This window comes from Ovis aries, chromosome 3 (genome assembly GCF_016772045.2).
Source record: "Ovis aries strain OAR_USU_Benz2616 breed Rambouillet chromosome 3, ARS-UI_Ramb_v3.0, whole genome shotgun sequence".
Classification (NCBI taxonomy): domain Eukaryota; kingdom Metazoa; phylum Chordata; class Mammalia; order Artiodactyla; family Bovidae; genus Ovis; species Ovis aries.
This window is the reverse complement of record NC_056056.1, coordinates 107,555,465-107,571,229: the sequence shown is the minus strand read 5'-3', so window position 1 is coordinate 107,571,229 and position 15,765 is coordinate 107,555,465. Positions and strand designations below refer to the sequence as shown.

The 15,765-nt window shown below is 43.1% G+C and overlaps 1 protein-coding gene across 1 annotated transcript in view; it reads right to left on the bottom strand.

The window, feature by feature from the left end:
- The window catches only part of LGR5 (leucine rich repeat containing G protein-coupled receptor 5), a 131,813-nt gene extending 116,538 nt beyond the window's left edge, over positions 1–15,275 (bottom strand). Inside the window, exon 1 of the mRNA XM_042246516.1 lies at positions 14,829–15,275. Coding sequence (XP_042102450.1) covers positions 14,829–15,040 — 212 coding nt within the window. The 5' untranslated portion in view covers positions 15,041–15,275. The remainder of the gene's footprint in view (positions 1–14,828) is intronic.
- Between the last annotated feature and the right edge of the window lie 490 nt (positions 15,276–15,765).

Below are 15,765 nucleotides of genomic sequence, written 5' to 3'. Positions count from 1 at the left end.
CAATTGCTTCTTCACCAAAGACAACTACTGAAATTCCTCATGAAAGTTCAACTCTTTTGAAGATAATTTCAGGTAGACAAGCATATTCCTTAAATCAGCTTTTATCTCCTTCAGTTCAGTTCTGTTCAGTCGCTCAGTCATGTCTGACTCTTTGCGACCCCATGAATTGCAGCACGCCAGGCCTCCCTGTCCATCACCAACTCCCGGAGTTCACTCAGACTCACGTCCATTGAGTCAGTGATGCAATCCAGCCATCTCATCCTCTGTCGTCCCCTTCTCCTCCTGACCCCAATCCCTCCCAGCATCAGAGTCTTTTCCAATGAGTCAACTCTTTGCATGAGGTGGCCAAAGTACTGGAGCTTCAGCTTTAGCATCATTCCTGCCAAAGAAATCCCAGGGTTGATCTCCTTCAGAATGGACTTATTTTTTCAGTTGTTAATATTAAAAAACTCCATGTCCGTTGTGTTGACAATTTGTTTTTTCCCTGAGTGCGTCTTTGGCTCTGAGAAAAGGCGGGGCTCCCCCTCTCCTCCAAGTCCCCTGCATCCATCATTTCTCCCCTTCTGCCACAGCAAGACCACTGCTGGGATGTGAGCTTCTGAATGTCCAAGAAGTTATCAAACTCCATTTCCCCCACATACTCAGGGAAAATTGGGAGGATGGGTGACAAGAAGGAAGAGGATAAAAGCAACTCAAACCCAGGACCACGAATTGCCATCCATGACATCGTGTTGGAGGACTGCACCCCTCACACTGGGCCACGTGCTCACGTCTGTGATGAAGCCTGCACTCAATGGCCCACCCGGAGGCTCGTGCAGGGTCTACAGCACTCACACACCCGTGAAAATAGGGACGCCATGCAATACACGGAATCTTTTATCTATTTGATACAAAAAATTGGAGCTGAAAGTTAGTATCTTTTTACTTGGGGACTTTCCTGGTGGTCCAGTGGCTAAGACTGAAAGCTCCCAGTGCGGGGGCCGGATTCAATCCATGGTCGGAGAACTAGATCTCACATGCTGCCAACTGAAGATCGCGAATACTGCTTAGGACTCGGCACAGCCAAATACATAGATACATACATACATAGAAGTCTTTTACCTGAACAGGTGGTGGGTGATGTCTTACTCATTTCAAGCTTCCCCTACTCTTGTATCTAGTAGGCACCTTGTTCTTCTCTTTGTTTTTAACATTAAAAAATATTGTTTAATGAAAACTACAGTTACACTTGTAACATTTTAGGCCCATGGACAGCTATTTTTTTGGGGTGGATAATAATAAGAGGTGACACTGCATATTTGAAAAACATGGGTTTAGTGTTATACCAACTGTACCACTGTGACCAACAAGACCAACAGCACTAATGTTTTATGCACGCGCCAAGGGAGGTACTATGGAAAATTTTTACATATGTTAGTTTATCAGCTGTCACAACAATTCAGTGAGGTAAATGCCATTATCGTTGCCATTTTACAGATGAGAAAACTGAGATCCGGAGTAAGCTGCTAAGGTTATTCAAGATGAGGCTGTGAGCTTTGTCAAAAGATGTTCTCATTTCTAAAATAGGGGTATTCATAACTTTTATGAGACTCATATGAAAACACTGGCGGTTAAGAGTGTTAAAAAGCACTGCAAAAAACATTTTATTCATTCAGCTGAGCCAGGTCTTAGTTGCAGCACTTGGGACCCTCCATCTTCGCTGTAGCAGGCGGAATCTTCAGCTGCGACATGTGGGGTCCTGACCGGGGACTGAACCCAGGCTCCCTGCACTGGGGACTTGGAGTCCCAGCCACTGGGTCACCAGGGAAGTCTCCCCTAAAGAGCCTGTTCTGATTTTTTTTTGTTTTCTGTCTTGGGAATTTACAAACAATGCAGTCTGCCAAGTTTAGAGGGAAGGGTTTCCTGGTCACCACATTATAAGATTATACCGGAGATTCTATCAGCTCATCTCCCTGTTACACATTTGGCGGCACCTTAGGCATGGATGACAGACAAGCCTTATGCAGTGTTTAAGGGAATAGGGCGGGTCCCCTAGAGAGAGAAAACTGGGCGGACTCTCCCTCAAGTGCACCGCAGCCGCAGCTGCTTCTGAAGCTGACTAGGCACAGGCATGCAGGGGCCAAGGGGTTTGGAGATGTAGGTTTTTGTGTTATTCGGGTATGGTGTCGCCCTTAGAATTCAAGATGACTGCTAGCAAAAGACAGCTTGTCATTCACGGTTGCCAGGCATCCCCCCTTGGCTCAGGGGCAAAGAATCCATCTGCAGTGTAGGAGACACAGATGTGTGTTCAATCCCTGGGTCAGGAAGATCCCCTCTAGGAGGACATGGCAACCCACTCCAGTTCTTGCCTGGTGAATCCCATGGACAGAGGAGCCTAGCGAGCTGCAGTCCACAGCATTGCAGAGTCAGACACGATGGAAGGAACTTAGCATGCACGTTGCCAAGAGCAGGTGGACATATCGGGTCAGGACCATATGGGTGACAGAAGGAGAGGGAAGAAAGCAGGGGCTAGAGCCTTTATTGTGGTTCCCATGGGAAGAGTGAGCAGGATAAGCAGACTTGAAATCGGCTAGTTTGAATAATATCAGTCAGGCTCAAGGTGTAGCTGTGGCCCCGAGTTATCTGGTACCTGGCCCGGGGGGATTAGCGCAGGAAATATTGACCTAGAGGGTAAAATCCCTGCAAGAGCCTGATAAAGAAGGTGGTGGGGTGTGGGCTTGTGTTGCTTGGTTTGCACATGAAAGGCACACTTACAGGGGAGTTGCTGCTGCTATCACCAGGATTAGATAGCCCCTCTGTCCCTCCTGGGTATGCAAGGGCCCAAGATAACAAGCCATCATAAAATACAGAAAATGAAAGCCATGGATGGTACATAGAGAGTCTGTGTTCTAATCTAGGGAGACTCCTTTCTTCTTTGTTCTAAGAGAATCAAGGGGTATATGGAGTCCAGTAGTGAGAACAGATTGAGCACGGTAATCACGAGAGATGTGTGCTGGGACAGGGCTGGGCTCAGCATGATGCAGAAGCCCCAGAGACTGGCGGGTCACGGAAAACTGGAGGAGGTGATGCTTGAATTAAATACGGGAAGACTCACAGAAGCTGTGAAGATGAAGAAGAAGAAAGGCATTCCAAGCAGAGGCAGACACATCTGAGAAGCTGGAGGCCTGAAACAGGGAAACGACAGGATGTAGTTGGATATGGCTGGAGACCAGAGGACATGGGGCTGAAGAGGGGAGGGCTGGCAACAGGCTGTCGGTGGGGGATGAGGCGCAACATGGTGATTCTGTAGGTTAAACTAAGGAGTTAAACTTTACTGTGAAAGCCACGGGAAACCACTAAAGGACTGAATGGAAGGGGGACATGAACAGACTTGCCTCCTGGACAAACTCATGGGGTGGCAGGGAGTGCGTGTGTGTTGTGGGGCTCTATGCAAACCAGCACAGGAGACTGCAATAGTTATCCACACAAAATATCAGGAGAACCTGAATTTGGGGCTAGAGGAGAAAGGGAACAGGCAGGACAAATATGAAGGCAACCTGAATTTGGTCAAATTAAAATCCCAAGTGAAATTTAAATGACAATAAAGACATGTTTACTGACCATGAACTGAAACTTGGGACATTGTTTATTCCTCAAATTAAACGTTTGTTTGTCTCTGCCATACAGGTTTTTAGGTGAGAGAGAACTTTATCTGTGTCTGCAATGCAACAAAATTTTATTGGGTTAAGATTCCAGCACACACCTAGAAATGAACATATATCATGCCTAAACAACAGGATACTTGGCAACATCCAGAGAACTAATGGAGTATTTAGAATTCACCTGGGTGTCTGGCGTTGGCACAAAAACGTGAAAAAAAGAATCATTCAACTGAAGTTTCTGGGAGACCTGGGTTCTAATCCCGTCTTTACCAGCTACGTGATTTGGGGCATGCTGTTTATCTCTTATGAACATGAATTTCATCATCTGTGAAAACGAAGGTGTTGGATTAGGGCAACTCTAAGGTCCTGTGGTTTTTCCAGTAGTCGTGTATGGATGTGAGAGTTGGACTGTGAAGAGAGCTGAGCGCTGAAGAACTAATGCTTTTGAACTGTGGTGTTGGAGAAGACTCTTGAGAGTCCCTTGGACTGCAAGGAGATCCAACCAGTCCATTCTAAAGGAGATCAGTCCTGGGTGTTCTTTGGAAGGAATGATGCTAAAGCTGAAACTCTAGTACTTTGGCCACCTCATGCCAAGAGTTGACTCATTGGAAAAGACTCTGATGCTGGGAGGGATTGGGGGCAGGAGGAGAAGGGGACGACAGAGGATGAGATGGCTGGATGGCATCACTGACTCGATGGATGTGAATTTGTGTGAACTCCGGGAGTTGGTGATGGACAGGGAGGCCTGGTGTGCTGCGATTCATGGGGTCGCAAAGAGTCAGACACGACTGAGCGACTGAACTGAACTGAACTGAAGGTCTTTTTATTCTAAAGCCTATGGTTAGATATAGCTTTTAACTCCTCAAAAACCTCTGCAATCCATCCAAGTGATTTTAATTCTGTTTATTTGGGCAATTAGGGTAATACTCTAGCAATCATGATTAAATTTCAGTTTTGCCCTATGTAATGTGACCTTAGGTATACAGCTTAGTAATTCTGGTAATTTGTGGATAAAAGATTAATCCTTTTAATTCTTTACAGTAGAACTTACTCTAAATGTAGTTAGCTCAACCTCTGAATTAATTTTACCGTACTTAATATAAATCTCCCCAAATCAGCCTTTCTTTTCCCTTTATACAACTGTGTTCTGAGGAGTTCCTCCTGCTAAGGCAAAGCGGGCTTCAAATTACTATGTAATAGTTATTCGGGACCAGACTGTATCCATCTGACACTTCTCACTGTTACAAGACCTTGGGGCAGTGGACTTTATGCTCAAGGTCAGCAGCTTCAGGGTGGAAGGTGGATCCTGTCAGTTAATCATGTTGCTAAAACTTCTGAGATCTTCAAATGAGATTGGCTTACACCCTGGGAGAATCTGGTTCAACTGGGATTTCCTTTTGTTACTCGAGCTTGAAGACTCAATGAAAAAAAGATCTTGAACTTCCTCCTGGATTCCACTGCACAGAGCCCCAGAGAACAACAGCTGTTGGGGTGTGGGGGTTTCAGTGAGTTCAGGTCTCCCACCAAAGCAACAGTAATGTGGCTTCCTCAATTTAAAATCAAAGACCCCAATTTTGGTGCGCTTAGGGTTGATAACTTTAATCCCCAAGATTCTTCTTCCTAAACTTCCCTTCATCTTGTAGATTGCAGTCCTGGTGGGGAAGAGTGTCTGCATTAAGGGAGATGTGCCCTTCAGTCCTCCTCTGATACTATCTGATAGAGAGGGATGGAGAAGCATCAAGAGAAACCCGAGGGAAGGGTACCATCCAAGGCTGAATGTCTGTCTGGGGCTTGCTGTCTCTCTCTGTTCTGTCTGGGTTGCTTCTTCGAATGGCTGATTTCCCCACTTATTCTTTCCATCTCTCTTGCTATTTTTTTCTAGGTTTTACTCTATTGGGCAGTTAACACCACTAATTATAGAGTACATCCATGGCCAAATGCAGGCAGGTCTAAGGGTCCCTTCAGGACAGGAAATAAGAGAAAATAAAGAGGGAGATTTCTTCTTTCAGTCTTTACTAGAACACTCCAAACTCATCCTGTAGAGTCATTCAACACTCACAGAGAAATAAATGCTTATGGTGAAAACCTTAATTTATACACATAACAGATGATTAAGGAATGTAGCTCCTTCCATGGAAATTTTTATTCGTTTTTTATAGCTAAATAATCTTTTATGTATGTAAAAAGTGAAAGGTTATTTTTATGCTGATAGATTTAAAGACCAATGGATTATGTAAGAGTTCCTTCAAGTAAGTGCCTCACAAGAAAATTTATAACCTAAAACCTTTAAGCGCCATGTGGTGTTTTGTGTGTCGAACCAATAAACTCATTAAAATAACATTGGGTAAACCCAAACACAACACAATGAAAGTTCTAACACAGCCCACATTAACCAACCAACTTTAAAATAATATCTTTGTTATGTGCTAAGGTTAAAAATTCAGCAAATTCTTTATATTTTTTCCACTTGAGATCATGTGTGGTTTTGTACTTTCCTGAGAAGTACACTTTTGTGGCTTTTTTGATCAAAGGAAGTTATTTTTGCAGAGCCATCTTTTGTAGAGGTCCCTGTTCTACTTAATCAAGGTTTCAAAAAAAGAAAAAAAAAGGAGCACAAGAATATTTACTAGTTTTTTTTTTTTTTTTTAGAGAAACAAAAATTCTTAGATTCTCTTCTTAATGCGGACTTTGGAAAGGAAAGCACGCATGTAAGGTTAGTCATCATTTGGTGTGTATGTGTGTGAGAGAGAGAGACAGAGAGAGGGCAGAAGAGGAGGTGGAGGAGAAAATAAAGGAATTTGGCTGCAAAATTGAGTAACAGTTTGAAACACTTGGCTTCCAGTAGTGAAAGATGAGCAACACTGGGGAAAAGGCTGGACTAACAAGGGACCACTTGAGGAAAGCTTAATCTCAGCTGGCAGGCTGATGAGCAAGGTCAGCTCGGTGCACGCGTTCTCAGCTGGAGCTGGGCTCCCATTGCCAGGACAATTGTCTTCTGCATTTCAGCTTCTGAAGTGAACTGAAGGTGCCTTCACAGGCAGCTCCTCTTCTCTCCCCTGAAAAGGGCTGGCCCTCCACTGCCATGCCATGTCAATGTGTATCATTTCCACCCATTCCACCCAGCAAGTGGCACAAAGGAAACTGTTTCTTATTGGAGTGTTGCTCTGTGTGTGTGTGCGTGTGTGCGTGTGTGTGTGTGCGTGTGTAACATGCATGTGAGATGGCTTTCTTTCTCCTTGACCGTCACAGTCTCTGTTAGAAGGTGAGGTCAAACTCCTGTAGCAAAGAAGGACAAAATGAACGTGGAAAAGTGTGCATGTTAAAAACGAGACACTTGACAATTAGGGACTGCTGAATAAATTTTTATATCTACATGCTTTTCCATATTCTTTTCCATTATGGTTTATTACAAGATACTGAATATAGCTCCCATGCTATTCAGTAGGATCTTGTTGCTTACCTATCTTATAGGCAGTACATAAGTAGTTTGTATCTGCTATAATTTTAAAATTATTATTGTTCATAGAAAACTGACGTCAAGCATACTGTTGCAAGAGTTTTTAGAGATTGTATCTCAAAGTAACCTAAATTTTCTAAACATCAGTTTTTACTTGAGGAGGTGTTCTTTATGCTGAATATGCTTTATAATTAATTGGTCAACTATTGGTTTTTCATGTCGACTTTATAATATAATAAATGATTAACACATAGGTTTATAGCAGCAAATGAATTGAAGGACTGAAGAAACTAAATGGATAGTTCAGTTCTTCTTTGTTTGAAGGAAGGGACTTTTCTCTGCCTTATCCAGATTTCTAATTTACACAGAAGTCTGTCTCACTGGCTTAATTGTTAAACCATGCAGAGCTTACATAGTGATCTTACAAGTGAGCTTACAAGTAGATAAAACCTTGAAATAATTCTCTATTCTGAACCAAATAAATGATGTCTCAATTCATCTTATCTTACCAGTTTTGAAGGTAAACACAAACTTAAATAAAATTGGCCTATTAAGAACGTTCATGTCTCTTTTTAAAAAATGAATTTTTATTGGAGTACAGTTGCTTTGCAATATTGTGTTAGCTCCTACTGCACAGCAAAGTGAATCAGCTCTATGGATATACCTCTCTCATATCTCTCGGAATTGAGAAATAGTTTCAAAGAAGTTAGCTACTTTATTTGATGCATAGATCTGGTCACAGAAAAAAAGAGGTTCATTTTCAACTTGGAAGTTATTAGTCAGTTGATCACTCTTTATAATACTTGGGCACCACCACAATTTATCTTTGACTTGGAGACCAGAGAAATAGTTTCTGTGGATATAGGAAAAGGTAGCTACTAAACTTAACATATTGGCTCTAAGCTATATAATATTATTCTCATCTTATAAAAAACCAAACATTACATTTCCTAGGATTTCTTGAAGAAATATTTCTCATATAAGGGCTTCATAAGTTATGTTCCTAAGAAGAAAAATGTGCTGAAATATTTCAGCACTAATTACAATTACTGTGAGGCATAACTAAACATTAGAAGGATGGTTTCCTTGTTTTCTGATAAACTAGCCCTAAAGATAATTTCAAAGAGGCCCTAAAACATGTTGAGCCTTGGAAATAGTTTTGCAATAAGCTAACAGGCCACTCGAGACAGGTATGAGAATAGTACCTGTGTCAAAAGGTTGTTGAGGGGCATGGGATTGAGTAAAGTAGCCCCATAATGCCGGGCACTCAGAAAGAATAATATAAATGTCAGCTGTCATATTATAATAATAAAGTAATTTAGACATGTAAATTCTGGTCTGTCTGTTAAACAACTCATAGCATCATTTAAGATAAGTAGAATTTAACTATATTTCCAAGGGGGCTGAGCTGCAATTGTGGGATACCAGCAGATTTGTGTTGTTCTGTTACTTGCAGACAATTGTCATCTTTCTCTGAGCCCTTTTAGCCATTAGGATTTCAGCAGCTGGTTAAGCCAATTCTATTCAATTCAACATTACGAGTATTTACTGCTGCTGCTAAGTCACTTTAGTCGTGTCCGACTCTGTGCGACCCCATGGACTGTAACCTACCAGGCTCCTCCGTCCATAGGATTTTCCAGGCAAGAGTACTGGAGCGGGGTACCATTGCCTTCTCCTCAAGTATTTACTGAACATCTCTTAATTGCCAGGTACTGGTCTGAGCAGTTGGGAAATAAAGTGAAAAATTTCCTAGCCTGGAGGAGCTCACAGTCTAGGGAGGAAGATAAACCCTGAAGGAAAGAGAGCACAGCATTACCTCCTGGAGAATTAATCCATCTGATTTTAAGGAAGATGGTTTCATGGACAATGGATGGTTCTTTTGCATACGTTCAAAGTAAATTCCAGCTTCCTGACCCATATTAAACATTGAGATTTAAATATTGAATAGATAAAACCTTGAACTAATTCTCCATTCTGAATCAAATAAATAATGTGTCAATTCATCTTATCAAATAAATGACGTGTCAATTGATCTTAAATATTGAGAATGAGGATATGAGAAAGGACTCCTGCTTCCAAAGCATCTTAAAAATATTTAGTTAACCCAGTGTGTGGTTAATGGATGCTGGCCAGACTTACTATGGCTATCATATCATGATTTGATACAAATTTGAATCATTATGTTGTACACCTGACACTAATATTATAGATCAATTATATCTCACCTAAAATTAAATATTTTTTAATTAAAAAATTTAATCTTCTAATTCGAACACCCTGTTAACCATCTTTTAGTATTACTACTAGATAACATTATTCCATTTTTTTGAAATAAAATGATTAACATTCTTTTACCTACTATTTTCAAATAAGATATTTCCACTGGACTCAGTGCAAAAAAAAAAAAAAATCAACTGGAAGAAGTGGGAAAAAATGCCAGAGATTTCAGAAATGAACCTGCTTCCTACTATGTCATCTATGGAGAAACAATATAATTTTGTATTATTAAGATATTTATGAAACATTCCACCTTATAGCCTACGCAGTGTCTCCTTTTCCCATAGCTAACGAATTCCATGGGTGAAACTGAACATATAGTTGGTATCTATGATGACTGAATAAAACTGTGGATTGAAGCTGATAGAATCTGGGAATCAAAGAGTTGTAGTAGGTTGGAATTCATGGGTAATTTAACAAATGAAATTCTAAGATACTAAAAAATAGCAATAGGACTAAATTACCAGCTTGTTATTTTTGATAAGTAGTCAAATGCCAGTAATCAAATGACTCCAATGCCAGTCTGATTCATCTTTCTACTACAAAATGAGACTGCATAAAGTGAGACATTGCGGCAGGAGTGAGGACGCTGAATCTCCTAGGAAGGAATTTGCCTTCTCATGAAGAATTCAGTTTATCAGAAATATCCACTTGTGGGGTGTTCACAAGGAAATGTTCTGTTTAGCATTATTCTAAATTTATATAAATAAGTGAATAACAGCAAGAGAATTACTTGACAAAATTGTTCAATGCAGTGCTCACTACTGTTTTTCATTTCTAACTTATGATATACGATTTGGTTTAATGGGAAACATACTTAAATTTATAGCTAAAACGACTTCCATGTAGAAATTCAATAGAAGAAATATAAAAATGTTTTATTAAAGTAAGTAGATATTAGGTGCCAGTTCAAAACTGTAAATATTCTACAATGTCTTTAATTTATGACAGCTAATTGTTTACTTGGATATTATGTCTATACCTTTGACAGTTACATACTTTGGGAATTAAAAACTATCAAACAGTTCAAAACTTGACTGTGAGAAATTACAGACTAGTTTTGTGTTTCTAAGCTTTTTCAAACACATCCAAGTAGGAATGGTTTCATTATTAAAATATACTTTTATTTAATTACAAAGGTTAGTTTTTGATTCATCTTCTATTAATAACTCATTTGTGATTGCCACGTCTGTTGCTGATCAGAACTCCACCTTTACTTTGAAGAAAATATTTAAAGAGGGAAAGGATTGAGGATCTGAGCTAAGATTATGCTAATTATATGTAAAAATTCAGTATTGTCACACAAACTTTGCCATGTATGTGCTGAACATAGTCAGTAAAATTTTTTTTTGTAAATCTATACCATTAAGATTGCTTGAATTAGAAACATTATCTCAAAAAAAAAAAAATCACTCAGACTAACTCAATCAACTAGTTTCAGTAATTATCCCCCATAACAAAAACACTACTAGGAAAACCCAGACATCCTGGAGAAAAAGAAAGAATATTACAATGCAGAAAAGTCACTGATATCATTATATTTTTAATGAATTTTGCAAGTATGTTGTAGAGCACACTATAGTTTGCAACTGACCTAAATTTTAAGACTGTTGTAACAATTAAGGCTTTTGCAACCATCTCTAAAGTACAAAAATTTCCTTCATTTACAATAGTTTTCTTTGCTTGAAGGGAAGTAGAAACATATTAAACAATTTTCATGGAAGATTCTGAAAAGTTTCTTTAAATTTGAAAGTGTATATTAAATGCTTTGAATACATGTATGATACCAGGGCCATCGCTAATTGGTTATAACCGAGGTTTTTGATTGGTTTTTATTAAAACTAGTTTTACCAATTGTGTGTAAAATTAAATTTTGTTAGGAAGTTACATATAGAAAAGTAACCAAATTGATAAAATTTTAGAAAAAATTCTTTCTCCTGATAACTTTGTTTCATGTGACATGTATTTGCCTGTGGCTGAAATGTTCATGTTTTTAAGCAATTGCAGGAAAAAACTCAGTTTTCATTTAAAAATAAAATGACTGTGCAAGAAAAGTACATTTACTACATTAGGAAGTTCATTAGGATTTAGTTTTCTATTTGGATACTACACTAACTGGATGAAAGATACATCAAAGTAGTACACGAGCTTATTTCTAAGACCCTATTAGCAAAAATGTCCAATTTGATGCGTTGAAACAACTTATCTGTAAGATTAGATACTAGAACTACTTCACTTCTGACAGATCACTACTGGTAGGTTGAGATGTATTAAACACTGGAAACAGTTATTGTCTGTTTTTATGTCTTAATCTTGGTGTGTTCCTTATTTTCTACTAGGTGAACATAATTAGTGGGAGAGAGAATAAGAGAGAGAGGTTAAGGCTGAAAGTTTCCAGTGCTTCTACCACGCATGTTCAGTGGCCCAGTTACAGATTCACTGGAGAATGCAGTTCAGTGAGAAAAGAGAGTTAATGTTAATGTTTGGACTGGCTTAACGTTTAGCTTTTCTAGGGAAGAAAGATTATAAAACTGTACAAAAATAACTCTAACCTCCTATAAAGAGGTTTAGGAAACTTTCCTTACCTATGGGTTGGACTAGCCAGTTATCAGATTGTGGTAAATCTATTTGCCAAATGTGTACAGCTGCAACTTGCCATCATCAAGCTGTTTGAAGAAAATGGAATGCTTGTTCTCTTCTAGGGAGGGGAGGAAGATTAAGAGATAACATTTTGACTCAGAGAAATGGTGCTAACTTAGTACAAACAATAAGAAATAGTAGTATGGCCTCTCACTCACATTAGTCTTTGCACACAGTAACTTTCTCATCAGAGCTTCATTACCACTGGGCCCTCCGTGGAGCCGTGGAGCTGGGCTATAACTTCATGTTTCTTTTCAAGAGCAAAAAGAAGTCATCTCTTAAAATAATATAACCAGTAAAATACAAGCTTATTTATTCAGATATGAATAAATAAAGATTTCTCTTTCAGGGTGTGAGTGCACAAGGGGAAATGGTCACTTAACGCTAGGTGTACCCAAAAGAGGGCACCGTCTGCACTTCGTGTCAGCAGAGTTCCTGAGGTTGTCAAAACAAACCCCTCAAGCCCCAAACCCCTCAAGCCACTAAGCCAGAGCGTCCAGTGGCCTCTGGCAGTATGTCTTAGATATGGAGACCAGATTCTAAAATTGCTTATTATGGACAACATCAGTCTGGTTATTTACTTCAGGGTTGACTTCTACATTTAGCCCTCACATTCCCTGAAAAGTTAACCATTAGATACAAGTACTTGGCATTCACTGTGACACTTTTTTTTCACAGGCATGTTGGGTTTTAATAATATATAAAACACTGAGAAATTTCACTTTAGGCCAGATATAGGCTGTCATCAACAGCACAGAGAAAGCTGACAATTACCTTCCTAATGGTATCTTAACTCTGAGGGAGTATCTATAATGATAGCCAGATGGGAAACAGTGGCAGTCAGATCTGCCCAGCACACGGAGGAAGCAGTTAAATGCATTTGAGGTATGAGGGAAATGACTGGAAGTGGTATTTTATGCCAACTTTTAGTAACAGAAGCCTAATAAATGAGAGGAAAAGAAAAAGTCCTGACATTTATTTTCCGTATGCTTAGGGAGTTTTCTAACAACTGTATGGTTTGCATAGAGTTTGAGGGGATTGCACACCTCCCTCGTATATAACTAGTTTCTTCAGGGTGACGGGCAAGAGCAGTTCTAGGCTCTTGAATGCAACTGCCAACCACTAACAGAAATGCACCACGCAGAAGAATATGTGATTCCTGAAACACTAAACTCAGCAGTTAAATCCAGAGACTGGAGGTAAGTAGTACAGACTGCTTTGTAGTACAGAGAGCTGTTTAGGAGGAGGAAATGTGAATTCTTAAGAGAATGATCACTTAGGGGAGTGGATTTCCATTGCTGTAAAAATATCACTGCATCACGCAATAAGTGCCACTGAAGGGAAACCTTGTGGGGAAATAGATTAATTCTATAATCTTTTCAGATAAGGAAAGCAGCCAAAATAGTTTTATGGTAGGTGAGGAGGGGAACTGCCACCTACTAATACTAAACTCTAGCAGGATAATCCCTCCCTTTCAACACAAAATCAAAGCAAGCAAAAAAGATTTTTTTTTTCCTCACTCTGTCTCTAGAAAAAGAATCACTATCTAGTGTAAAGCGTTGTGCAAGCCTCTTCATGTTCCTTCCCTCCAGAAAACAACTAAACAGAGGAAAGACCGAGCTCACAAACATTCCAGTTTGCGCCTGCCAAGGTACATCAGAGAAGCCGAAACTGGGACTGCCAGGGTTTGGGGTGGGTTCACCGGCGTGCCTGGAGTTAAAACCCAGACGTGTAACCTTGCGGTCACGAGTGCCTCTTTTCCCGAGTGGTCCCAACCCCTAGTCTCTCTGCCCGAAGGAAGCGAGCCTCAGATGGGGAGATGGACAGTTGTCGCCTCGGTTCCCAAGAATCGGGGTCCCCTTGGGTCATCTCATCCACCCAGCCACCTGTTACCCTCCAGGCCTGGATTTTCCGGAGACAAAATTAAGAAACGAGCCGCTGCCTCGTCTCCGCAACTGGGGCTTTGGAGGCTGTGATGGGGGACGGGGGGGTGGGGGTGGGAGACGGGGTGGTAGGATCCCCGAGGGATGACAGAGAGCTTCAAGTCTCCACTTGGGTGTGGGCGCCGCTGTTTACCCGCTCCGCCGCCTTAAACCCACTTCCCTTTCCTCCCCGGGAGGAGGAGATGGTTAAAGATTACAAAGTGGCCGCGGGCACTTCAAAGGGCGGCTCGGGCAGCCAAAGGGAAAGATAACGTTCTGGCAGCTCTAATCGGGGTTTGCGGTTGCCACATTTTAATCACTTCATTTAAAAAAGGGGGGTGGAAGGGGTAGAAAGAAGAGAACGGAAAGAAAAAGGTTGCATCACGCGACAGCGCAAAGGATGAAGAGTACGCTCCTTTTGAGCTGGACAAGGTGCAGTTCTCCTTTGGGGAAACTTTTTCCAGCCCATCTCTTCGCGGAACGTGACAGGACAAGGAGGCGGAGGTTGGGGCAGGGACACACTGGGCAGCCTGCCCTTGGGTTCCAGCTTCAGGGGCACAGATGTTCACATCGCAGACAAATGCCTGCAGTCGGAGGAATTCGCGCGGCGACCTGCCTAGATGTGGACCGCAAAGCTGCAGCGCACCAGCGCTTTCCCCAGGGTTGCACTTGGAGCCGCCGTTTCTCTGCAGGGCCCAGAAAGTGTCGGCGCGCTACCGCAAGACACGTGCGTTTCCCAGGGGCCCAAACACGCCTGGCCAAGCCGCCCTTGGCAACCTAGTCCGCCCCCTCCACAGCACGCGGGAGCCGAAGAGCCCCAAAGACGGGGGGAGGGCCCGCCTGCCTCCCTCCCTCTGCTCGCTTCCCGAAGCAGAGCCGGGGCGCACTTACAGGTAGGAAGTGAAGACACTGAGGTTGGAGGGCAGCTCCGAAAGCCCCAGGTCTGAGCAGTCCACCCTGAGCAGCATCCTGCCGTCCGGCTCGCACTGACAGTGCGCGGGGCACCCCCGCAGCAGCGTGCCGGGCCTGGGCGAGCCGCCCCCGGCCGCCAGCTGCAGCAGGACCGGCAAGGACAGGAGAACGCCGACCGAGGAGGTGTCCATGGTGCCCGGGCAGCGGGACGGGAGGGTCGGCCGGGCTGCAGACCGTGGCGCGCCAGGCGCGGCTCGGCGGGCTTCTGCGGCTCTGCGGGCGCGGGCGGCGCGGGGCCGCCAAGGAGAAGCGCCCCGGGGCCCTGCCGGGTCCCTGCCGCCGCGCGGGGTCCAGGAGCGGCCCTGGCTGCAGCCGCTGCAGGGGCCGTGAGCGCTGCTGCCGCCGGCGGCCTGCTCGGTGCGGAGCAGCATCTCCGCTCGCACGCTCCAGTTTTAAAGCGCTCCAGCCCGAATCGCGCGCCCGGTGACGTCAGCGCAGCCCGGCCGCCCGGCGGCCCCCGCCCGGCCCCGCGCCCTCCTCCGACCCGCTCCCTCCCTCCCCGGCTCCGCGGCGGCAGGCGGCTGGCGGCGCGCGGTGCGGCGGAGTCCTCAGCGCTCCGGCTCTGCCTCCCCGGCGCGGATCCCGGCGCTCCGCACCTCGCGAGGGACCCGGGACCCCGTTCCCTCCCGACCCCGGCTGCCTCCATTCTCTCTGGCGTGCGGGCCGCCCGGAGCCGAGAGCCGAAAGGGACCTGCTTCAGACGGGTACAGACGGACACGCAGGGGCCGAAGGATGCTGCACGCTTCCCCAAAGCCCACTTCCGAGAATGAAGGGGCTACATGGAGTACCTAAGGGGGAAAAAGAAAAAAAAAAAAATCCAATCCAGAAAAATAGTCATACTAACGGGGTAAGGAGG